Source organism: Aspergillus chevalieri, chromosome 5, assembly GCF_016861735.1.
Source record: "Aspergillus chevalieri M1 DNA, chromosome 5, nearly complete sequence".
Lineage (NCBI taxonomy): Eukaryota > Fungi > Ascomycota > Eurotiomycetes > Eurotiales > Aspergillaceae > Aspergillus > Aspergillus chevalieri.
In genome coordinates, this window is record NC_057366.1 from 2,869,373 (window position 1) to 2,891,940 (window position 22,568).

The 22,568-nt window shown below is 50.2% G+C and overlaps 8 protein-coding genes across 8 annotated transcripts; 3 read left to right on the forward strand and 5 right to left on the reverse strand.

Moving 5' to 3' along the window:
- Positions 1-2,943: 2,943 nt before the first annotated feature.
- On the forward strand, positions 2,944-4,122 carry NMT1_1 (NMT1/THI5 family protein; the record flags this gene model as incomplete). The annotated part of the gene is made up of 4 exons (XM_043280787.1): positions 2,944-2,978; positions 3,029-3,200; positions 3,255-3,404; positions 3,457-4,122. 4 exons carry the CDS (start codon positions 2,944-2,946, stop codon positions 4,120-4,122), a joined length of 1,023 nt encoding a protein of 340 aa, XP_043138331.1.
- Positions 4,123-4,325: 203 nt separating this feature from the next.
- On the reverse strand, positions 4,326-6,368 carry ACHE_51008A (arylsulfotransferase family protein; the record flags this gene model as incomplete). The annotated part of the gene is made up of 2 exons (XM_043280788.1): positions 4,326-5,903; positions 5,958-6,368. 2 exons carry the CDS (start codon positions 6,366-6,368, stop codon positions 4,326-4,328), a joined length of 1,989 nt encoding a protein of 662 aa, XP_043138332.1.
- Positions 6,369-6,925: 557 nt separating this feature from the next.
- erg20 (bifunctional (2E,6E)-farnesyl diphosphate synthase/dimethylallyltranstransferase) lies at positions 6,926-8,028 on the reverse strand (the record flags this gene model as incomplete). Its single annotated transcript, XM_043280789.1, has 2 exons — positions 6,926-7,849; positions 7,918-8,028. 2 exons carry the CDS (start codon positions 8,026-8,028, stop codon positions 6,926-6,928), a joined length of 1,035 nt encoding a protein of 344 aa, XP_043138333.1.
- A 536-nt stretch (positions 8,029-8,564) lies between these two features.
- CDC23 (anaphase promoting complex subunit CDC23) lies at positions 8,565-10,786 on the forward strand (the record flags this gene model as incomplete). Its single annotated transcript, XM_043280790.1, has 4 exons — positions 8,565-8,668; positions 8,730-9,447; positions 9,499-9,682; positions 9,735-10,786. 4 exons carry the CDS (start codon positions 8,565-8,567, stop codon positions 10,784-10,786), a joined length of 2,058 nt encoding a protein of 685 aa, XP_043138334.1.
- A 235-nt stretch (positions 10,787-11,021) lies between these two features.
- Positions 11,022-13,028, reverse strand: ACHE_51011A (ATP dependent DNA ligase domain protein; the record flags this gene model as incomplete). The annotated part of the gene is made up of 1 exon (XM_043280791.1): positions 11,022-13,028. One exon carries the CDS (start codon positions 13,026-13,028, stop codon positions 11,022-11,024), a length of 2,007 nt encoding a protein of 668 aa, XP_043138335.1.
- A 1,791-nt stretch (positions 13,029-14,819) lies between these two features.
- Positions 14,820-16,440, reverse strand: ACHE_51012A (SF3a splicing factor complex subunit PRP9; the record flags this gene model as incomplete). Its single annotated transcript, XM_043280792.1, has 3 exons — positions 14,820-14,844; positions 14,898-16,288; positions 16,351-16,440. 3 exons carry the CDS (start codon positions 16,438-16,440, stop codon positions 14,820-14,822), a joined length of 1,506 nt encoding a protein of 501 aa, XP_043138336.1.
- A 259-nt stretch (positions 16,441-16,699) lies between these two features.
- FAL1 (ATP-dependent RNA helicase eIF4A) lies at positions 16,700-18,068 on the forward strand (the record flags this gene model as incomplete). Its single annotated transcript, XM_043280793.1, has 4 exons — positions 16,700-16,730; positions 16,787-17,041; positions 17,093-17,986; positions 18,049-18,068. 4 exons carry the CDS (start codon positions 16,700-16,702, stop codon positions 18,066-18,068), a joined length of 1,200 nt encoding a protein of 399 aa, XP_043138337.1.
- Positions 18,069-18,916: 848 nt separating this feature from the next.
- On the reverse strand, positions 18,917-20,941 carry ACHE_51014A (uncharacterized protein; the record flags this gene model as incomplete). Its single annotated transcript, XM_043280794.1, has 5 exons — positions 18,917-19,031; positions 19,085-19,232; positions 19,289-20,173; positions 20,223-20,317; positions 20,373-20,941. 5 exons carry the CDS (start codon positions 20,939-20,941, stop codon positions 18,917-18,919), a joined length of 1,812 nt encoding a protein of 603 aa, XP_043138338.1.
- Positions 20,942-22,568: the final 1,627 nt, after the last annotated feature.

The window sequence follows — 22,568 nt, forward strand, 5'->3', positions numbered from 1 at the left end:
CATTGTCGTGGATTATTATGTCCGTCTCTTTGGGAATATCAATATCTCTCAAAAGAGCCTAGGAATTTAAGGACAAGAGGATCATCTCCCTGGACGACGGTGCGGATGTTTGCCGTCTTATAGCCCTGATATGCTGAAGTCTATCGTTGTGCAACTCCCACTTGTCAATTAGAAGCTCTGAGTTTTGGCGATTCATGGTAAGGGTGAAAACAACCTTGGAATTTTCACTGCTTTCACGGAGCCAGAAACGGACGTCGGATTGGAGCTTGGACTGGGATTCAGAGACAGCAACCTCTAGCACAACCGCTGGCCATTTTCGATCGCGGCCGCGTGGTTGCCGTATGGGTCCCCATTTATTCTTCGTCTCGCCCTTGATGATGACCCCTGAAAAAAAGTCTGCAGCGCCTTGTTGAGGCTAATTGGCACTAGAGCCCCAGCAAGTGCCTGGCCGAATACCCCCAGCGCGTGAGCATGCTCAGCGATCATCATTTTTTGCGAGTAGCAGATTCTCGATTCCGCCAAAGAATGACAAAGAGGATATTGAAGGATCATTGGTGTTGAGAAAATTGCAGGTGGAGGTTTGTACGTCGACTTTGAAGAGCACCCATTCACCTGCATCCCCATCCCGCAGGCGGGTAAATTCTACGTGCAAGATATCCAGGAATTGCTCTTTGCCTTTGTACGGATACCTCCTAATATCAGGAGAAAGATCTTTCAGGAAGCCATTGCCATAATGATATTCTATATGGTTGTTTTGCGAGTCTTTATTCAGGCATGTTCCGGTTGACATGCGAAAGCCCTCCTCGTCGGCAAACCGACAGCTGATCTTCTCGAAGGCGAAAACTCAGAAACCTGGGCCCTCGCGGCTGAGGGTCGTGGTCGAGGGGGCTGACTGGGTCACTGGGTGCCCCAAGAGCCGACACATGCTCCACGGGACCCTTATCGTTCCATCCGGTGGAATCCCGCGTCGGCCCAAAACGACGGGTCCATTGGTAGGAAAAAGCAATAAGCGAACACCCTGGGGATCAACTGCACTTACGTCCGGAACACTACTCCTTTTCTCGGTTGATGGAGATTCTCGAAAGGCATTCTGGGCTGCTCAATACGGACGATACTATCTTTGTGTTGTGGAGGAAACACCACTTGCAATGGACTACAAAATATTACTCAACACGTGGAATATGTGTGGACCACTAGGAAAGGCATGATGAGGTCCTCAGTACCTCCGTACGCTGGGAGATCATAGATATGATTTGGCTATTGGGCTGCCGCTCTCTGGCCTAGTGCCAATTGAATACGGGCGTTGGGATTTAGTACCCTTCTAACGGTGAGAAATCACAATACCGTCCCTCTGTTTTTCACGCATCCAAGAACTCTTGGACAAGCCAAATCGAAGTTGCAACATCTTTCAATCCATTCTCGTCGATTTCGATGTCTTTTTCCGTGGGTAAGGCGACGTCGCGCAAGAACAATTTGCCAAACTCGATGACTGAAGAAGCGCCGTGGATAATGGTCTGGCTGTTTCCCCTCATAGAAATGATGACTTGCTGTGTGCGGCGAGGCTGATGGCCCTCAAGCTCTCGCTTCTCTATCACAATATCGGACTTTTGTCGGTTTATTGAAATGTCAAGACGATTTTCACATCGCCTTTGCTTTCGTGCAGCCAAAACCGCACGTCTGACTGCAACTTGACTCGTGATTCTGATTGCGACGCAGACGAAGCGCCCTCCAAAACGACAGCCGGTCACTTCCTAGATCGACCCGGTGGTGGACGAATGGGACCCCATCCATGGTCGCCTTGCTTGCAGTTTCCTGTACTATCTACTATGATAATGACTTTCGAATACGTCTGCAACGCCATGTGGAGACCACAGGTTCCAGTGCAGCGAAAAGCGAGTGATTGAATGCTGTTGCTTGTGAGTGCTCTAGGGTCCCTATCAGAATCAAGAGTAATTGCTGCGATGCATCATATGAGGTCCAGAATCTGGAGTGTCCGAGTCTGTGTGCAGGAAATCGCGGGAGAAGATTTCTTGATCGATTTCAAAGAGTAGGTATTCACTGGCGTCTGGGGTGCTATTTCTGAGATTATCATACGCTTGGTCGAAAATCTCTACAAATTGCTTTTTTCCGTTGTATGGATATTTCTTGATAGTACGAGGGAGCTCTTCTAGGAAGCTTGCCATATCTGTAGTGGTACAAGTTAGAAGGAAGCAATCGATACACCGAGATATGATAATCAATTCTAGCGCTCTGACTTCATACCTACCGCATTCCGGATCCGTGGACGCTTGGATCGATGCACCACTTTCCGAAATGCGTACCGTTAGACGGCCCTAATAAGACCGATTAAATAAACGCCTCATGTCAAAAGAACTTATCTGACAGTTAATTGGCGCTTGTGGATTCCGGTTTGAGGACATTTGAGAACTGGAGGGAAAGATTGGGTGTTGATCATGACTTCACCGGAGAGCACCACCCCGCTCTCGGAGGGGCATAAATACCCCTCCTCTGCCGCCTCTTTTCTTGCTCTTCTCTCTCTCTCTCCATCTCCATAATTCTTATTCTCGTTTTATCGAACCCAACTAAATCGCTCGCGCTCTTCGGTACGGCACCATGAGCTGCGCAGTCAGAATGGTCTTTTCCTGGGTGGACTCGGGTCAAGGTATCGTACAAGTATAAGGTCTATGCAACGCATGACAGGTGTTCGTCGGTCTGTTCGAGCCATCGTGTATCTTTCCGGTCACTGAGCTTTGGAGAGACCACAAAGCTGGCTCGGATACCGTCGTTCTGAGATTATACTGTCATAACTTGATCTGGATAATTCCAGCGAAAGGACATGCGTGGCTTGACTCCCTGATCTCTTTTCCGGTGACACGGAGGAGAGATTCAGTGCCTGTGCTGACTCATCGCAGACTTGCAATTGCTTCGTGATACTTGATCAAAATGGCTACTGACAAGATCACCTTCCTCACCAACTGGTAGCAATTGCAAGGTCTTACTCGATTAAGAACTTTACTGACTTGTAAAGGCATGCTACGCCGTACCACGCCCCCCTGTACCTCGCTCAGGCCAAGGGTTACTTCAAGGATGAGGGCCTCAAGGTTGCTCTCCTTGAGCCCAACGACCCCTCCGATGTCACTGAGATCATCGGTAGCGGCAAGGTCGACATGGGCTTCAAGGCTATGATTCACACTCTTGCTGTGCGTGTTCACTGTCTCGGGTCTTATGGGCATAAATATGCTAACTTGATACAGGCTAAAGCCCGTGACTTCCCCGTTACCTCGATCGGTTCGTTGCTCGATGAGCCTTTCACCGGTATCGTCTACCTCAAGAACAGCGGAATCACCGAGGACTTCCGCTCCTTGAAGGGTAAGAAGATCGGATACGTTGGCGAGTTCGGAAAGGTCAATCATATCCCTGTCAATCCCTCACCGGCCACATGTTAACATGCAGCAGATCCAAATCGACGAACTCACCAAGCACTACGGCATGACCACCGATGACTACACCGCCGTCCGCTGCGGCATGAACGTCACCAAGGCCATCATTCGCGGCGACATCGACGCGGGCATCGGTCTCGAAAACGTGCAAATGGTCGAACTCGCCGAGTGGCTCGCCACCCAGAACCGCCCCCGCGACGACGTCCAGATGCTCCGTATTGATGAGCTCGCCGAACTCGGCTGCTGCTGCTTCTGCACAATCCTCTACATCGCCAACGACGCCTTCCTCGCCGCAAACCCCGAGAAGGTCCGCAAGTTCCTGGCCGCCGTCAAGCGCGCTACGGACTATGTTCTTGCGGAACCGCTCAAGGCGTATGAGGAATACATCGATGTCAAGCCCATCATGGGCACTCCTGTTAACAGGAAGATTTTCGAGCGGTCGTTCGCGTACTTCAGCCGGGACATGAAAAACGTCAACCGTGACTGGAACAAGGTCACCAACTACGGCAAGCGTCTGGGCATCTTGGATCCTAGCTTCGTGGGTAACTACACCAATGAGTACTTGGGTTGGGCTTTGGAGCCTGACTCGGTTGACCCGTGTGGTGACCAGAAGCGCATGGTTACGTTGCAGAAGAAGGTTGCTGCTGAGGGTGGGTTCCAGCGGTTGGAGGTTACCGCTTAAATGCCTATAGAGGTATTCTTATGAGCTACTCTGTACAATCTTCTCTCGTTAGTGATGCGAAATAAACAAAATCTTATCTGTCTTGTTTTTTTTTTTTTTTTTTTGAAATATACTCGTAGATGTACGCTATCCACTCATTGGTAGGCGGTGCTCATAAACATTACTATTATGCCATTATACCCAAGTCTATAAAATTTTGCATACTAAACCTTCCCCATCTCGCAATCGCTCTCATCACTATCCTCCAACCCCCTAACTCCCCTCGCCCTCAACGCCTCCCCCCCAAGCAACGAAAACTCAACCGCATCAATCAACTCCGCATCACTCAACTCTTCATCCCCATCATCCCACCCCCCTCCATATCCAACCCTCTCACTATCCCATTCATCATTTTCACTATCATCATGATGACCATAACCGCGTCTACGTTTCTGTAAACGCCCATATACCCTCCTCGCCGCAATCCGCCTCCTCATCAACCACACCCCCACAGCAAGCACAAGGGCAACAGAAAACCCGCCCACGAAGTAGCCGACGGGTCGTAGATCGGGTCCTGGGGACGCAGGACCACCGATGCCTACGATTGGCTGGTCGGCGTCTGGATCCCAGTACGTGAGCTTTGTTATACCAATGACGTGGCCGTATTTGTTTAATGCGCGGACGCGCAGATAACTCCCCGCGGGAAAGGTATTAGGGATGGGGAGGATAGTTTCAAACCCCGATTTGGGCGTTGCGGATAAGAAAGTAAGCTCTGGGGGCTTGTTTTTGTCCTTCAGGTCAGTGGGGGGCGGGTGGTCGCGGGTGTAGGTGGCTTGTTTTTTGTCCAGTTCGGGGTCGTTGGTTCCTTCGAGGATGTAGGTTGTTATTGTTGTTGCGCCGTTCCAGCTTACTGCGGCTTCGTAGCCGTAGAGGGCGATATCGGGGCTTGTTTTTGGGAGGCCGGTCCAGGGGCCTTTGGCGATGCGGTCTGAGAGAACTTTGGCTGAGCCAAAGGACGTTGCGGCACCGAAATGTACGTGGCAGAGGATGTTGCCGTTGATGCTGAATTCGGTCCAGGCGGGGTTTAGGCCGTAGCTTTGGAGGATGTTGCCGGTTGGGAGGAGCTGGAGGGAGCCGCCTTCTGAGCTGTGAATGTTGGTGGACGGTGTGTAGGCGTGGAGGAGGGAGACGGTCATTTGGTCGTAGTCGAGGGTAAGGTAGAGGCCTCGACTGGGACCGTCAGCGGCATTGACGTTATTGTCTAAGAGGGTGATTGCATTATCATCATGGAAGCGTGCATGGTGTTGGCCACTGAACTGAGTCGCTATTCCGCCAGAAAGGTCGTTGAAGCTGTTGTTTTGGCCGCCCAAATTCCAGAGAATCTTCTTAGTACTGCCGTCAATGTAGCTCAGGGCATTGGTCGAAGAAGACGAAATGAGAAAGTTGCCCTTGCTGTCCTTATCGATGCTGCTGATGTGAAAGAAATCCCATGCTTGCCGCCCTTCGTGGTCGACGTATGTTCCTGCTTCTCTGTTCAGTGTACGCGGTACTTGGGTGATATCGACATATTCTGAAGCCCGCCATTGGAAGAGTATTTCCCCTGTCTCGATGCTGATTTCTTGCACAATGCTATCATAGATTCGGCCGTCTTGGGGGCCGCCAACGGATCGTAAATCGGCAGGTTTGATCTGGTATGCTGTGATAACCGCGGTCTCGTCGCGAGTGATGTGGAATTCACGTAAGTCCACGCGGAACCCATTGGCGCCTTTGATTGTATAAACTTCTTCATAGGAAGAATCGAGCTACCAGAAACGTCAGCATCAACCCGTTTCCATTTGTTGATCGGGGAAACCCGCCAGATAATAAACCCCATCCCCAAATCCCTTCAACCCACTATTCTCCACCCCGAACCCCAAATACCCCTCTCCCTTGAACTCATATATTCCAACCGCATGCGTATTCCCATACCCTGTACTTGTCCAGACCAAATGCCCATCATTATCGATAATCATCGGGCCCGGGGTTCGCACTTCACTACCCCGCGGCGCAAGCAACGTATATAACCCATCGTGGCAGAGCAAACTGTCCTGAATGTAACTAAGCGATGGCCCGATCAGGGGCGAGGATCGGTAAGTTTCCGTTGGGAAGGTACCAAGGAGGCCGTTATCGTGATCGGTGGATTGATTTCGGGGACCAAAATCTGCGCTCGCCAAGGTTGCAAGCGTCAGAGTGAGGATTGTCGGGAGGGAGGATAGCCAGGCGGGCATGGTTTCACGTGCACAGGAGCTGGCATCGAGCGAAGGGAAGGATCGTGAAGTCGTAGGGGCTTTCCCGTGTTCGTTCAGGTGAGCACGCGATGGATCGACATGCTCTGCGGAGCCTTGTAAGGCTGGCAACTGGCGCTTCACGAGTCACGGATTAAATTCATAGAGTGCCGAAGAGGATAACGGGTCTTCTGCTTCATATGTATGGGTACTCCGTACTTCGTAAGTACTTGTAGTTTGCGAGAACAGTGCCAGAAATAACATGGTGAATTCGGTGAAAACAAAACCAAAAACAACTGGTGTGGATCTTGGCAGTCGTAAAAAGGAGAGTGTGGAGTTTGCCTCCTATTCCCTTCCGTGTTACGCTGAAGATGCTGGTTTACGGAGTACACGAATAGTCTGGTATGGAAGCTATATTGAGAGCGTTGCTCCTATCTAACCCGAACAGTATATACACAGGCACTTCAATTGCCAGTTCTATTCAATTAAATAGCTATTCGACATATAAACAAAAGAAAGTACTATCGCTAGATATAAACACAGGTATCACTTCTATATGTTTACTTGCTGCGCTTGTAGATCTTGCCCAAGAACGACTCGAAGACCTCCTTCTTCAGACCCGAGGACTCGTCAATGGCAGCAATCTTGGCGCGGATCTCCCCGACAGTCTTCTCCTCGTACTCCTTGTAGACATTCTCAATGTCGAGCTCTTTGTAGAGAGCCTTGACCTTGGCCTCCTGCTCAGCGTCCTTGCGGCCGTAAGCAGAGTCGAGCATCTTGCGCTGCTCAGGGTTGCAGCGCTGAAGGGTCTGGTTGATCATCCACGAGCACTTGTTGTCCTGGATATCGGTTCCGATCTTGCCAATGAAGGCCGGGTCACCATAGGCATCGAGGTAGTCATCCTGCACCTGGAAGTACTGGCCCAAGGGGATGAGGATGTCGTGGGCCTGCTGGAGGTTGCCGGGGGTCGCGAGCTGAAGGTAGTGGAGGGCCAGAGCAACGGGGAGGTAGAAGCTGTAGTACGCGGTTTTATAGGTGACAATGAACATATACTTTTCCAGGGAGAAGTTGTCGAGGTTGACCTGGTCTTCGGGGGCGGTGATCAGGTCGCACAGCTGGCCCAATTCGGTCTGCCAGGTGATCTCGTGGAACAACTCGAGGAGATCGACGTAGGCGGGGTGAGAGCGGAAGTGCTTCTTCAAGATGACATAGATTCCGGACTCGAGCATGAAGGCGTCGTTGATGGCAATCATGCCCACTCCGTCGTGGCGGTACCAGCAGGGTTGACCACGACGGGTGATGGAGCCATCCATCATGTCATCGCTGACCAGGAAGAAAGCCTGAAGCAGCTCGGTGAGCCAGCCCAGAGTGCTGAGGTGTTTGAACTGTTCATCGTTGAGAGGCTGCTGCAGGAGAGCCAAACCGGTGTCGGGGACGGAGAGACCACGGTTGAGCTTTCCACCGGGGACGTTGACATTGATGGCCTATCGGAAGACCACATCGTCAGCAAGTTGTTATTGCTTTGAATGGCGCTTTAGCATTGTATACCCACCTTCTCAAACCATTGAAGAGCGTTCTCGGGCAAATTGTACTTCTTCGCGTGGGCCAGGAGATCCTCGACCAAGGAGGGAAACACGGACTCGAACTGTTCGCGGGAGGTCATTGTGACTTGACAGGGGTATTTTAATTAGTGCCAGTTCAGAATGCACAACAATTGCTTTTGTGGTATACGTATGGACAGACAAGGGAATATCGAGAGATAACAGCCAGCGTTAAGGAGAAAAATGTCCCCGCGGTATGTTTGTACTGTTTGTATTGTTGCACCATCCCGAAATGGCAATCCGTCAATTCGCATCTTCGCAGCTTTCATCGCGTTACCTTCATTCGTCTCTTCTCACTTTAACCAACACGCCTTGATTCTTCCGATCTGCTTAGATTGTGCTGTGGAACCGCGATATCTTTTGCCAGGTTCTTTGCACCACTGCAGGACTTCTCATCGCTGTCGGAGTCGCACCGCGCTGAGGTGCCGACACTTACCTGCAGTTCATCTTGAGCGCAAACAGTCCAGGTTGCAATTGATCCTTGTGACCCTGTTGACTATCTGTAATAAAGATATGATATTGGCGCTTGTTCGACTCGGTCTGTGATACACCCGCGCTATCTCTGCCTCTCGCAAACCTCCGCCGCGTCTCCGACATCATGGCCGCCGGTTTCACGGAAGATAACATCAGAGACCTCAGGTACCGCCTGGAGGACGCCTCTATCAAATGTTCAGAACGATGTCTATACCAGTCTGCAAAATGGTACGTACGGCGCATGATCTCCCGGTGTTCATATCCCGGCTGACATGCATCATGGCGGCAGGGCCGCGGAAATGCTCGATTCTCTCCTACCAATCAATGAATATGACACCGATCCCGACTCGCCAATGGGCCTTGCGGATACCCTGCCCATGCCATCGAACCCATACCTCCGACCCCAGGACCCTCTCGAGGCCAGATTAGAAGCACAAGAAGCCCACAAGTACCTTCTAGCAAAGACCTACTTCGATACACGCGAGTATGACCGTTGCGCGGCCGTTTTCCTTCCCCCGACCATGCCCCCTGTTCCTCTTTCGACCGCATCACCTCATGCCAAATCGAAACAGCCCTTGACACCACAGAAAGGAAAGTCGCGAATGTCTGCATTTGGAGGAGTGAAAGAGGGTACCTCGACGAGAAATCCATACCCGGCGCTGAGCCAGAAGTCGTTGTTCCTTGCATTATATGCTAAATACATTTCGGGTGAAAAGCGGAAAGATGAGGAAACGGAGATGGTCCTAGGCCCTGCTGATGGAGGTATGGCGGCCAATCGAGAGTTGCCGGACTTGGCGCGTGGGCTAGAAGGATGGTTGACAGAACGAAGGGAAAATGGCATGGAAGGTCGCAATCAAGGATGGTTGGAATATTTGTATGGCGTGATTCTTCTGAAGGGGCGGAATGAAGAGGAGGCAAAGAAGTGGCTCATAAAGAGTGTGCATTTGAACCCATTCCATTGGGGCGCCTGGCAAGAGTTGAATGACTTGCTTACAAGTACGGAAGATGTGGGTTACTCTTCCATGTGCTTTGGTGTCCTGCAGCTAACATCTGAGCAGTTAAAACAAGTCGTTGACCTCCTTCCTCAGAACATAATGACTTTGATATTCCACGTTTATTGCAGCCAGGAGCTGTACCAAGCAACCGACGATACCTACCAAGCCTTATCAGAACTCGAAACTATCTTCCCGACAAGTGCATTCCTCAAGACGCAGCGGGCATTACTTTACTATCATTCTAAGTGTACGTTGCATTACAAGAGCATTGAAGTCCACTATGCTGATTGCCCCTGCAGACTTCGAAGAAGCATCACATATCTTCACCGAAATCTTGATCTCCTCCCCCCACCGTCTCGACAGCCTCGATCACTACTCCAACATCCTCTACGTCATGGGAGCGCGTCCCCAACTTGCCTTCGTCGCCCAAGTCGCAACCGCAACCGACAAATTCCGGCCCGAAACCTGCTGCGTCGTCGGAAACTACTACTCCCTGAAATCAGAGCACGAAAAAGCAGTAATGTATTTCCGCCGCGCGCTAACACTAGACCGCAACTTCCTCTCCGCCTGGACCCTTATGGGACACGAATACGTCGAAATGAAAAACACCCACGCCGCAATCGAATCCTACCGTCGCGCCGTCGACGTCAACCGCAAAGACTACCGCGCCTGGTATGGTCTAGGCCAGGCCTACGAAGTCCTAGACATGTCTTTCTACGCCCTTTTCTACTACCAACGCGCCGCAGCCCTACGGCCCTACGACCCCAAGATGTGGCAAGCAGTAGGATCCTGCTATGCTAAAATGGAGCGTCCCGAGCAGGGCATCAAGGCACTCAAGCGCGCATTAGTTGCAGGATCCTACTACGCCTCTGACGACGCCTCATCACAACTTAGCGGCATGTCCCCCAGCCCCGGCCGCAAAATCCTAGACCCAGAAACCCTCCACCAAATTGCGATGCTCTACGAACGCCTCGAGGAGCCCGAAGAGGCAGCCGCGTACATGGAACTAACTCTACAGCAAGAATCCGGCCCACTAAACCCCGAAGGCGAAGAGGAAGGGTCATCTGATAACGATGACGACGATAACGACGATTCCCAGCATCGCTCCCGTCGACCTCGAAAACCATCCCCAAATGACGACGATGAAGATACATGGCACGGAACTGGTGTTACGGCGACGACGTCGAAGGCGAGGCTGTGGCTTGCTAGGTGGGCTTTGAAGAATGGGGATCTCGAAAGAGCGGATCAGTTGGCGGGAGAGTTGTGTCAGGATGGAGTTGAGGTTGAGGAGGCTAAGGCTTTGATGAGGGATGTTAGGGCTAGAAGGGAGGGAGCGGGATCTGCTGCATAGTCTTTTTCTTGTTCATGGGTTGTAGATGAGCTGAGCGTGTGATTTATTGCATGATACACCTGCATGACATTATGAATACTGTTGTTTTCTTTTTTCCTTTTCGTTAGAGCATGTAAAGCTTGAAGTAATAATCTTTCTTTGACATTCAATTCATATCCTGAGAAGGCTTGGTTATATACAAGCAATGAAGCCATAGCTCTTTGAAGTTGTTTGAGCAAGCGACTCCCTCAAGAAATCAAGATATATATGTTTGCCCATTAACGTGCATCAACGGCTCAATAGAGACAAACTTCCCCAAGCAGTTCAACTCGTCTTTCTCAAAGCAAACCGAGATGTCTACCTTTTCCATCTGATCCAGCATAGGAGCAGAACCTGGGGCGATATCATCTCCAGGTTTAGTACAAGGAATTTCATCCACAATCGCAAGCGAGCGCCGATGTAGAGACTGTTCCGCTGTAGTGGTACTCCACGAGACGCACGCATAGAAGTACACCTTACTGATATTCTCCCATGTTGCACGTAGACAGAATCGGGTGTCTTCAGGTCCATTGCCCAAGGTTAGGACTTTTGAGTCGAGGAAGAAGACTTTTCCGGTTGGTGGGAACTTGGGGACGGTTCTAAGTGATTGAGAAAGGGACTTGATGATGTTGAGGATCTCCTGGCCCAGGGAGAATGATTGGGGCAGGAGCACTAGGCCTAGAGATTGATTTTGGGGGGTGGTGTGTGGATTCGAGTTGTGATGGGAGGTCATTTCCTGAAAGAGGTTGTCTGGACTGTGAGTTGCTTTTGTGAGTTTGGAGTGGTATTCGTGGGAGGATGAAGAAGAGCATGAATACTGTGGGAGCGTTAGGATAGGTGATCTGAGGTCTAATTGCTGCTCTCTAGTCGTAGACAAAGCCGATGTTGAGGTAGTGTATCCGTTTTTGTTTGTAGAGTGACTATCGACATTCGCTACCAAGGGACGTGGAGCAGCTGTGACCTTTGTATCGTGTCTTTTTATAGTTCCATTCCCTTCTTTACCACTGCTGTGCACAGAAGCTGCCAAGTTATCAGGGCGTGCGTTGTCTTTTCGTGCTCGCGCTTTTTGGTAAGATGATTGATTGGGGTTCTCGGTCAGTGGATGGCTGTGGAAGCCAGACTCGCTTGAAGATAAAAGGGTCCCAGCCGTATCATCGATATGTATTGGAATAGGGCTCTCCTGATTCTCGGTAACTGCCGTGTCCATTTGATCAACCCTTGACGAGTCGCGCGTGCACAGAGGAGTAGGAAGCATAGCATTGGTGTTGGTACTTTCAACAGAATCTTCGTCGTCCAATCCAGACGTCGACGTAGACTCGAATAACGTGCTTTGCGATCCACGGTCGATATACTGGCACGCTCCGTTCGCCAGCTTCAGACGTTTGCACCAATGCTCCTGGGACGAATCGTCCTCCGCAGTAACTGACCGGGCCTTCTCTGCCACCTGCTGCAGTTCCTGAAACGATGTTGCATCTTCGAACGTCCTATCCCAATGGACCTTTAGTATTCGAGGAAATCTCAGTGCGAAATACCTAGCCCCAGACGGCTTCTCGAAACCGCTCCCCAGCATTTCAACAACTAAAGGCGTCTTGAATATTACACCCATTGTTGGGAGGTTAGCTCTCTCGTATTCGAACTTGAAGTCAGGGTTGTACGCTGGGTCGCAGGCTATGAACTCGCCAAATTGATTTAAGATCTGCATATTTCGCAAACTCATGCAATGATGATCGATAACATCAACGACCCTGAATCGTGGAGTGGCCCTCTGTTGCGAGACGGCGCCTTTATTAAGCAGACAGCCGATGAAAAAGTGCGTCCACAGGAGCTTAGGGATCCGACTAAGCGCAGTGGCATCGCGAGGCTCGTATTTTGCACCTACCAGTGCAAGATCCAGTGTGTCGCCCAGTCCTGGTATGTAATCCTTTTTAAGCTTGATCCATCGACCAAAGGTGCCGTTTGTGTCGCTGGGAAAGATAGAGAAGTAGGGTTCTTCACATCCTTTTAGCACGAATCCCTCCCATCGTTGTGCGATGCCCTTTGCGAATATCCTTTCGAGCCGGGACGGACTGTCAGGCCGGGAGAAGTCTAGGATTTGCTGTTCTGAGATATCAGCGCGTCCGTGGACAGGCTGTACTACGTCTTTTAGCAGAAGCCTTCTTTGCCGGTGCGCCTTTTTCAAGCAAACATCATCGTCTAGCACCAGGATATCGAAGAATATGACCATCAGGTGTTCATATGGTTGGGGCCTAGGTAGGTCAGAGATGGAACTTCACATTATACAGGGGTTGGCGTACAGAGAATCATTTTCCGCCCCAATAAAGGTCCCAGATCGTGATATGAACTTACGCAATTTATGGAAATCCATAATTCTACCATGTTTGTCGCTCCAGACAAGCAATTCACCTTCTAGGATACAACGCTTGGAAAACTTGCACTTAGGGCTTCCTATTCTCAATGCGTCCCGGAGAACTTCATGGATACCCGATCTATCCATAGTAGAATCCTTGCCACTTTTCGAAAAGATTTGAATGTTCGGATGCTTCGAGAGGTCGACGTGTATTTGGCAGTACTCCCCATCATACTTCCTTTCTATGCTCATCCTCCGTCGGTCTACCATTCGACAGCAGTGTTTGATACTTCGAGCTTTGTAATAGTCCGGGCGCCCTATCTTAACGCCCATTTTTGGATTCAGGCAGTACAGGGCTATGGCAGCCAAGTCTTGCGCTAGACCTGGTTCAGGATGAAAAGGGAAACGGCTGATCTTTTCCGAGGCCAGCGTGTCCAACGCAGAATCGAACGAGTCTTGGAAAAGAAGCAGAGATGGGAGCAGAAAATGGAACTTCCTGAGAATGTAGTTCACTGGCAATATGACCGGAGCAAAGCTCTTCAGTATCATTCGCGTGAGCCACTTTGCATCCCTGCTACTCATCCGCCGATATAGAGGACCAAGACACCCTTCCACGTCAACTGCGATATGTTGTCTCCGTACCCGAGGACCTGAGAACTTGCATCGTGAAGCCAGCCGTATCAGTGCTGCATCGACCTCTTCCACAGTTACCCCCTGACCGTCACAGATGTCATTCTCGGCTTGTCGCATCACATTCTCCACGCATTCTCCCAAATCCACTACCCCGGATACGCGCCAACGTTCGAGTTGCTCCCTTCGTGACAGCCCAAGTAAAAGACAACGACCGATCACTCGTGCTAGGGAGGTATGTTGAAGCCAATAAACCCGCTCTGGAAGTTTCTCGGGGAACATGCAAGAGAGGAGGGCACGCTGGTCCGTGTCTTTATGGTGGATTCGCTTTTCATGCTGGGCAAACCACCGGGTCACAACCTTAATATCTAGATCGCTATTCTTGGCGGCGGTAGAGGCCTTCACGACTCGGGTACTCTCTAGATTGGACAGTAAATCACACAGATATGAAAATTTGAAGCCCATTTTCCCGTCCTAACCAGTCGGAAATTGCTGTGGTCATGACGTTCACCCTGCACATCGCGTCAAGAGAGTTTCTCACGTGCTAGCACAGGCTAAGTTCAAAATGCGACGGCATATTAAGAGTCACAGGAATCCTTCGCGGGGAATACAGAATAAGTGTGTGTGGGCAAGCATGACACGAAGGACAAGAACCGAATGCGCGTCCATGGAACACGAACCCACGTGACCGTACCGGGAATAACTAACTTTGGTCTTGTACAATATCAGTCCAGTCATGGTCGCTCTCTATTATTCTGTACGGAGCAACATTGCATTGCGACCATGGCGAGTATCACCAGAGTCACAGGAGGAAAAATGGAGCAGTTAGGATCAAAAGCACGTGAAGTGGTATAATCTCAGTAAATGTAATTTCTAGTAAAACGAGGCGTATTTCAATAAAGCATATGCCGATGATAATAACCGATTAACACGTCCAAGACACCGTGTAAATGGAAAGCCAACGTCCGCCAAACTCCGAGCTTTTAAACAAATTAACCATATCGAAGGAACAAAGGAACAGATGAACGAGGTAAACTACTAGAGAATACCCTGTTTTTGAAGACTTGGACACAGTTAGCATATCCGTCAAGACATATGAAAGAAATGGGAACGTACTCCAGGTATACTCTCTCGGGCATGACATTGCCCTCTGCATCCTCCATCTGTACTACGTTATCGCGAGATTCTCTGTCCTTCTTCTTCTCCTGCTCGAGCTTCTCCCATAGTTTGACAGCATCCTCGATTCGCGTGATCTCCCGGAAGAGGTTCGTATTAGATGTGATACCCAAGCACTTGAGACCGAAAATGTGCAACGCCTCTGAAAAGTGTTTGTCAAAGGCACGACGGCCCATGTAAACAAAGTTTCCGCATATCTCGCAGGTGTATTCGACACCCAGCCCATGCAGCTTGTAAAGCCAGTACGGAATGGGCTTGCCGTCCCATGCCAGTGGCAACTTGAGGGGGTTATAGATTCGATCGTCGCCTTCATTGTCAGACTCCTCTTCTTCACGGCCTTCGCCGGGAAACTCAGAATCACCATAGATGGATTCAAGTTCCATCTGGCGTTCACGCTCCGTCATGCCTTGCTTCCGCTCAACGTTGATGCGTGTAGCCTGACGCTCCTTCTCGAGGACCTTAGCCAGTGAACGGACCCGGTGTTCACGTTCAGCCACCGCGCGTTCCTTTAGGCGATGAACGGCAGAGGATGAGCCAGTTTTCGTTGATGCTGAACTTTCGTCGCCTCCTCCGGCAGCTTTACGGGCCTCTGCCGCCCGAATGTGCTTTTTACCAGTCAAGTGGTTCTTGTAGACATTCTCGTTTTTAAATTCCTTCTCACAGTCCGGACACCAGATACCTTCTCCGGACCCCTCGGTTTTCGGACCTTGCGTGCCGTCTTCAGCCTTCTCCTCGGCCCATCCAGGGACTTCGTTCGCTGTCCATTGTCTCTCGAACTCCTCATCAAAGCTGGCGAACAATGTGTCAAGACCTTGCAAAGGCCGCACCTTCTTCATGAAGTTCTCCAAGTAGGACGCAAGTTCTCCGACATAGTTGAAGTATTTATCCGAGATCTTATTGGGGCGTTTAATCAGGAGGTGCGGAGGGACAAAACAGTCGAACACCTCAAGATATTGAGTGTACGGTAACCTCTTCGCGCCAGGGAGGTTCAGATAGTCTTCGTGTAGCATTGTCAAGTCCAAGAACTGTCCAAATCCTTCTTCACCGCTGAACATGTTGTCAATGTTGACCCCTATCGGTTCTCCTTCACGACGCTTATAGGCTCGTTCGAGGTTCTCGACAGGTTCGTTCGGGTAGCGCTTGTGGAAATCCTTGATATCATTCAGTTGCTTGTAGAACTCCTCGAATTGGTCACCGGTCGAAATCGCCTGGATTTCCTTCTCGCGTGCACCCTCCGCATCGTTGTAAATCTCGAGTAGCCGTTTCGATTGATCCTCGATACGCGCAAGAAAATGGGCCACCTCGTGGTCGCGAGCAAGTCGGTCCCGAATCTAGATGAAAGCAAACTGGTCAGATCAAGTAATCGCGACAGATATTAGGATAAATGACTTACATTACGAGGATCTTCGGCCACGCGATCCGCGACGGCTTGCTCTAACCTCTCGAGGTCCTCATGGATAAATCTCTGCTCTTCGAGCACCATTTTGAAGCAACTGGCGAAACAAGTCCTCCTCTTTTGCTGATGTGGCTGTTATTGAACGTCATGCGGCAGTTTGAAGCTTCTCAAGAGAGCTTTGCGGCGAGGCGCGTCACGTGATTTTTGCGGTGGCACCGATGGCCGAGCCAGACCTGTGAAGGAAAGCTCTCGATTCTGCAACGAAGCCACGCGCCGGCACACCAAGTCATTGAATTGATCCTCTAGTTTCATCCTTGAGCGGTAGCGGAGCAGATATTCATACACCATGGCGGACGGTATTGACAGACGTGCTGATGGTAAGATCTGAAAGAGTTTTCTTCACAATCTATGCGTACTGACGGCGCAAAATCAGACCGGATGGAGTTTAACACCTCCAAGGAGGTGACGGTCGCCCCGACTTTCGAGGACATGCACCTGAAGGAAAGCCTTCTTCGGGGTATCTACGCATACGGATATGAGTCTCCCTCTGCGGTCCAGTCGCGTGCGATTGTCCAGATCTGCAAAGGTCGCGATACCATTGCCCAGGCGCAGTCCGGTACCGGTAAAACGGCTACATTCGCTATTAGTATTCTTCAGGTTATTGATACCGTTGTTCGTGAGAGTCAGGGTATGCGATTTTGATTACACCTAGAGGTTATGTGGTGGCTAACTATAACAGCCCTTGTCCTTTCCCCGACTCGCGAACTTGCAACCCAGATTCAGTCTGTTATCATGGCCCTCGGTGACTACATGAACGTCCAATGCCACGCTTGTATCGGAGGAACCAATATTGGCGAAGACATCCGGAAACTCGATTACGGCCAGCACGTCGTTTCGGGAACACCAGGCAGAGTCGCAGACATGATCCGGCGGCGCAACCTACGCACCCGCCACATCAAGATGCTCGTCCTCGATGAGGCCGATGAACTCCTCAACCGCGGATTCCGTGAGCAGATCTACGACGTCTACCGTTACCTCCCCCCAGCCACACAAGTTGTCGTCGTCTCCGCTACCCTCCCCTACGATGTCCTCGACATGACAACGAAGTTCATGACGGACCCTGTGCGCGTGCTGGTCAAGCGTGACGAATTGACCCTGGAAGGAATCAAACAATACTTCATCGCCGTCGAAAAGGAAGAATGGAAATTCGACACTCTTTGCGATCTCTACGACACCTTGACCATTACACAGGCAGTCATCTTCTGCAACACCCGCCGCAAGGTCGACTGGCTCACCGACAAGATGCGTGAGGCCAATTTCACTGTCTCCAGTATGCACGGTGAAATGCCCCAGAAGGAGCGTGACAGTATTATGCAGGACTTCCGGCAGGGCAACTCGCGTGTCCTGATCTCCACCGACGTCTGGGCTCGTGGTATCGATGTCCAGCAGGTGTCTCTTGTTATCAACTATGACCTGCCCACCAACCGTGAAAACTACATCCACCGTATCGGTCGTAGTGGTCGTTTCGGTAGGAAGGGTGTCGCCATCAACTTCGTTACTAGCGATGACGTCCGGATCCTGCGTGATATTGAACTTTATTACTCTACACAGATTGATGAAATGCCCATGAACGGTGAGTCCTTCAACACCCCTCCGGCAGACGCTACAGATGGCAGTCCACTGACAATATTCCAGTCGCCGATCTTCTTTCTTAATCGAACCACGCCATTTCAATTGACGCAACGAGAAATGCCCGCTATCATTGGCGATTAATTAACGATATGACATGTCCACGGTCTTATACAATGTTCCCCTCTCCTTGCCTTTACCACTCTGATATTAGAAGGATACCGAAAGTCATGAGCCGGAAAGGAGAATGAATATACCCGCCTGTACTACACTACATAGCGTATGTAGCGGAGAACCAGAGATCTAGAAAGGGAAAAAGGGCCAAATATAGCGTGGAGGATAGGGTAAAATACCAAATTGGTGAGTTATCCATTCCGAATTTTTTGTTTGGAATAGAAACTGACCTCGGTACGTCGTGATTCGTCTAGATAACTGCTTTTTGTCTATTCTGCTTGTTTCCCGGGGTTCTGCAAGTATTTTGGAGTATCTATCTGCTTATTTTATTTTTTTTTTCCCTCTCTGGTTGTTATTACCTGGTCTGGCTGCATACAATGAAATGCATCCATCTATGCTCTCTACCCGGCATTGAAAGTAAGGTAAACCACTATATTTCATAAATTCCTCATAGATTATGCAAGTCTGGGTCTGGGTCTAGTACATAAACAGACGACAGCAGAAAGCAATAACTCCAGTAAAGAAAAACGCGAGGAAACACACCCTACCATTGAAAACCAAAACCGAGAATAAAATAATGTGCATGAAGACGATGATAAGCATGAAATAAACGTGCCCATGCTTGTTACTCTGGGATACTGAACTGGGAACTGGAACCTAAACCTATATATATGCGAGATGAGCAAATGGTGAGATCTTATGGGATTGCATTAGAGTATCGATACTGAAAGAGTAAGATAACGGATTCCAGGCGAGGAGATTATTGGAAGCTTGAAGTTGACCGTAAGGCGCTTGTACGTGGAAGGAACTTCGAGGCCATTGCTCTTTGAATGCCACGGACAGTGCTACGTGGTATATCACTCTCTCGAGTCCAACTGCGAGTTCTCGTTAGTCTGATACGCGAGGGGGAGAAAAGGAGGTTACTTACATTCTGACCAAGCAGTCATCACCTGCTGAAGCAAACATGCCCGGATTTGTAGGATTCCAAGATATCGCATTCACGCAGCCAGAAATATGTCCCTCTAATGTCTCGACGAGGACCCCGTTCTCTTTGTGCCACACGTACACACAAGCATCTAGACATGTTTTTTTTAGTAATAGAACGGGACGAGCAGGAAATGAAGTATCTTACCTTCACTTCCACTGATAACAAAGTTCTCAGCAGCTCCACCAAATGTGCTCCGAATAACATAGGAGCCTTGTTTTTGCCCCTGGAAGCGACGGACAACTTCTGTCGTATCGATATCGATGAGATTGATCTGACCTTCGGACAGATTCACGAGCATATACTGTGAATCTCGACTGATGGCAATAGACGTCGGCTTGCTCTTCATGGGTAGACAGTATTCTTCTTCATGCGTGTGCATATTATAAACGTGCACCTTTCCTTCAACGTCCGCGGCGACCAATCGTCGCCCATCAGCACTAATGGTACAGTCTTGGACACGGAAGCCTCGTGGCCACATGTAGAGAGCTTGGCCACGGATGCTCCAATGGCAGAGTTGCGATTCCAGGTCAAGAGAAGCGGTGACAAAAGATTCTCCGTCAGCTGCCCAAGCGGCAGCTGTTATGGGTTCGCTATGGTGCTTAATTGTCAAAAGGCAACGGCCGGTCTCGACGTTCCACACCCGAGCCACCTTATCTTGAGAACAGGTAATCAGTTTGGTGTCATCAGGGCTCCAACTAGCCTGCGCAACACCGTCATCATGCTCCGTCAATTTATGAAGCACGTCAAATGTGCTCGTATCGTAAATTATCACACTGCGGTCCCGGCCCGCCGTAACCAGTTTCGTGCCATCATGCGAGAATTCACAAAACCATACTTCGTCCGAGTGCTGGCTCAATTCTATTGCGGTTTGAAGAGGGAAATCGGCTTTGTCACACATGTGATCCGAGTATAAGGACGGGGGAGTTGCCGTATTGTGATATAAGCACTGATTTATCTGGTTCTTCTTGACATGATCTAATAATATAGCAAGACGGTTGTCCGGGATCATTACAGACGGCGAAATGAATTCTATAGCCAATTAGAATCTCTTCCACCTTCGACTCTTGGGGACTCTTACTGGAGAGTTCAGATAATAAGCGCTCCCGGGAACTACTTATGGGACTATTCCATCCGGCTTGGTCGTGAAGATGTTCAGGCGGGCACATAAGGAGACTGGTCGGAAAGGGTCAGTATCCAAGGAAGAAAATCCTCCGCGTATATCACACACCTAGAAAGAGCATGAAGACGTCCGATGTCGTAATTAAGGGGGGTCAATTCATGGCGAAGAACAATCAACGCGGCCCCTAGATCCCGAGACTCTAAAAGCTCTAGAAACTTCTGCTGTCGAAGATGAAAAAGCATCTCACTCTTGTCGGCACCTTCTGCCAGTAATAATTTTTCCTTGTTGTGGCCAGCCTTTCCAGAACCCCCATTATAAGGGTAAAACGACTGGAGTAGGATACTCTCAGCCTCCGGCCATCGCCCTTCCAATACAGCACCGCGGAATTTAGCAACTGCTGGACTCTCTAGCTGGTAGCCGCTTTCTTTGCCTAGTAATGACGCCGCTCCGTTGTATCCCAACTCATACAGACTCTGGATCAGAATCCGGGTAACTTCCTCTCGATCATGGCCATAGTATGATGGAAGGTTGGCAGATGGTTTGGCGTGTCCGTTTGTAGGTGTATCCCCGTTGAACGACACATATGGGGTCTGGTCGTTTTTCCGCGATGGAGACGAAGCAGTGCCGTTTGACCCTTGACTATAGCCGTTTGCACTCGAAATACCGTCGAGCCGCATACTGGACAGGCGTCTGCGCTTAGGAGACGGCGAAGGGCTCCTTGAGTGGGCGTGAGACTGGATCGTATGTGGTTGTCCCTGAGAAGCGGGTTCGCTTCCCGAATGATCGTCTGGAAGAGGTTCAGTTCCCGCAGATGTCGAGTAGCCGGAAGTACTAGGTGTGGTTGAAGAACGACGGCGTCGTCGACGAGAAACCGTAGGGTCCACGCTCCCGACTAAACTAACTTCTCCACGATAACTGTTATCGGTTTCCAACGGGGTCTGCGGTGACGAGCGACCCTGGGCGGTGGGGGTCACGTTCGTAGCGTCGGAGGGAATAGGAGAGTGAGGATGGTCGGGAGCAGCGGAGGAAGAGGGACGGTTATATGCCAGGTCGAAAGGCAGTCTGTCAGATCTGCCCCTATTACCCGGCTCTTGTTCAAGAACCAGGCGAGCAGACCTATACCAGTGGCGAGTGACTAACTGATGATAGGATACCGCCGGAGAACTAACCCACGTTCTGAAGCTCGAAACTAACTCAGAATGCCTGGCGATTCTCGATTTCGCTCGGCTGGGAGAAGAGGAGCACAAGAATGTATTTATCAGATTGGTTTCCGCGAGAGTATAGCACCAAGTTATTCCAAAATTGGTGAGACGGGGCGGTCGTTCTTATCGGATTGGGAGGAAGCTCAGTATCAGGTCGGAGAAGGAAAGCGGAGCAGTTCGATGACGAAGGAACGGAAGGCGGAGGAGGAATAAAAAACTCTCGTGATTGGAAATAGTTGCAAGTATAAAGGTCAGTGGGAAGATGTCTGGTTAAGACAAGCCAGATGGATGGATGTAGTTAAGAGGCCCAGGAAGCTGGCGGAGAGGAACAACGCTCGGGTCACGGAGGGGGAAGAGAATGAGCAGTCATCAACTCCAGATTACGCCTTCACCACCGACTTTGATATTCCATTATCATTTGAGATATCGGTGTTTATTAAGATGGGTTTTCTTTATGCTTGCGCGCATAAAAACGCTACAACGGGTTGCTGCTGTTCTATAGGAATACTACATATAGAGGCTGTTAGGCCTCGGGTTTAGTCCCCTCAAATATTTATCCGAGATCACAATGAAGAAGAGAATTGTCAAGCTAACAAGAAGACAGTTTACTTCATAAGATTTCTCATGGGAGATGGCCAAAATTCCGCAGCGGTCGGAGAGACTCTCATACTCAATGGAGTGCTTCGTAGCATATCGTCATGATCATCTGGACGCCGATAAGCTGCAGCTGACGACCCTCTGACAGCGATAATGAACGACAGGAGAGACAAGGCCCGTGAACACACGACACATCACCCCCTCATGACCCTTCCTGTAGCAATGGCAGCCCGATACACTGCGTACTTCGTACTTAGTACGGCTTCATTGCACCCCTGGGCTGGAAGAAGGGCCACTGCTCTTATCGACCACACAACAAGTCCCCGCAGATGGTGACAAAGGCAGGCTGTTCCACTTGGGCAACCTACGTGGTAAGCCATTCGGTCATCATATTGATGCAGGGTATTTCTTGACGACTCTTAGGCGTGAAAGATGCGGACGGGCCGTTTGGTGCCACTTGAAAAGGCCCAGACAGGGCAAGATCATGGCTTGTTTATAACGTAGC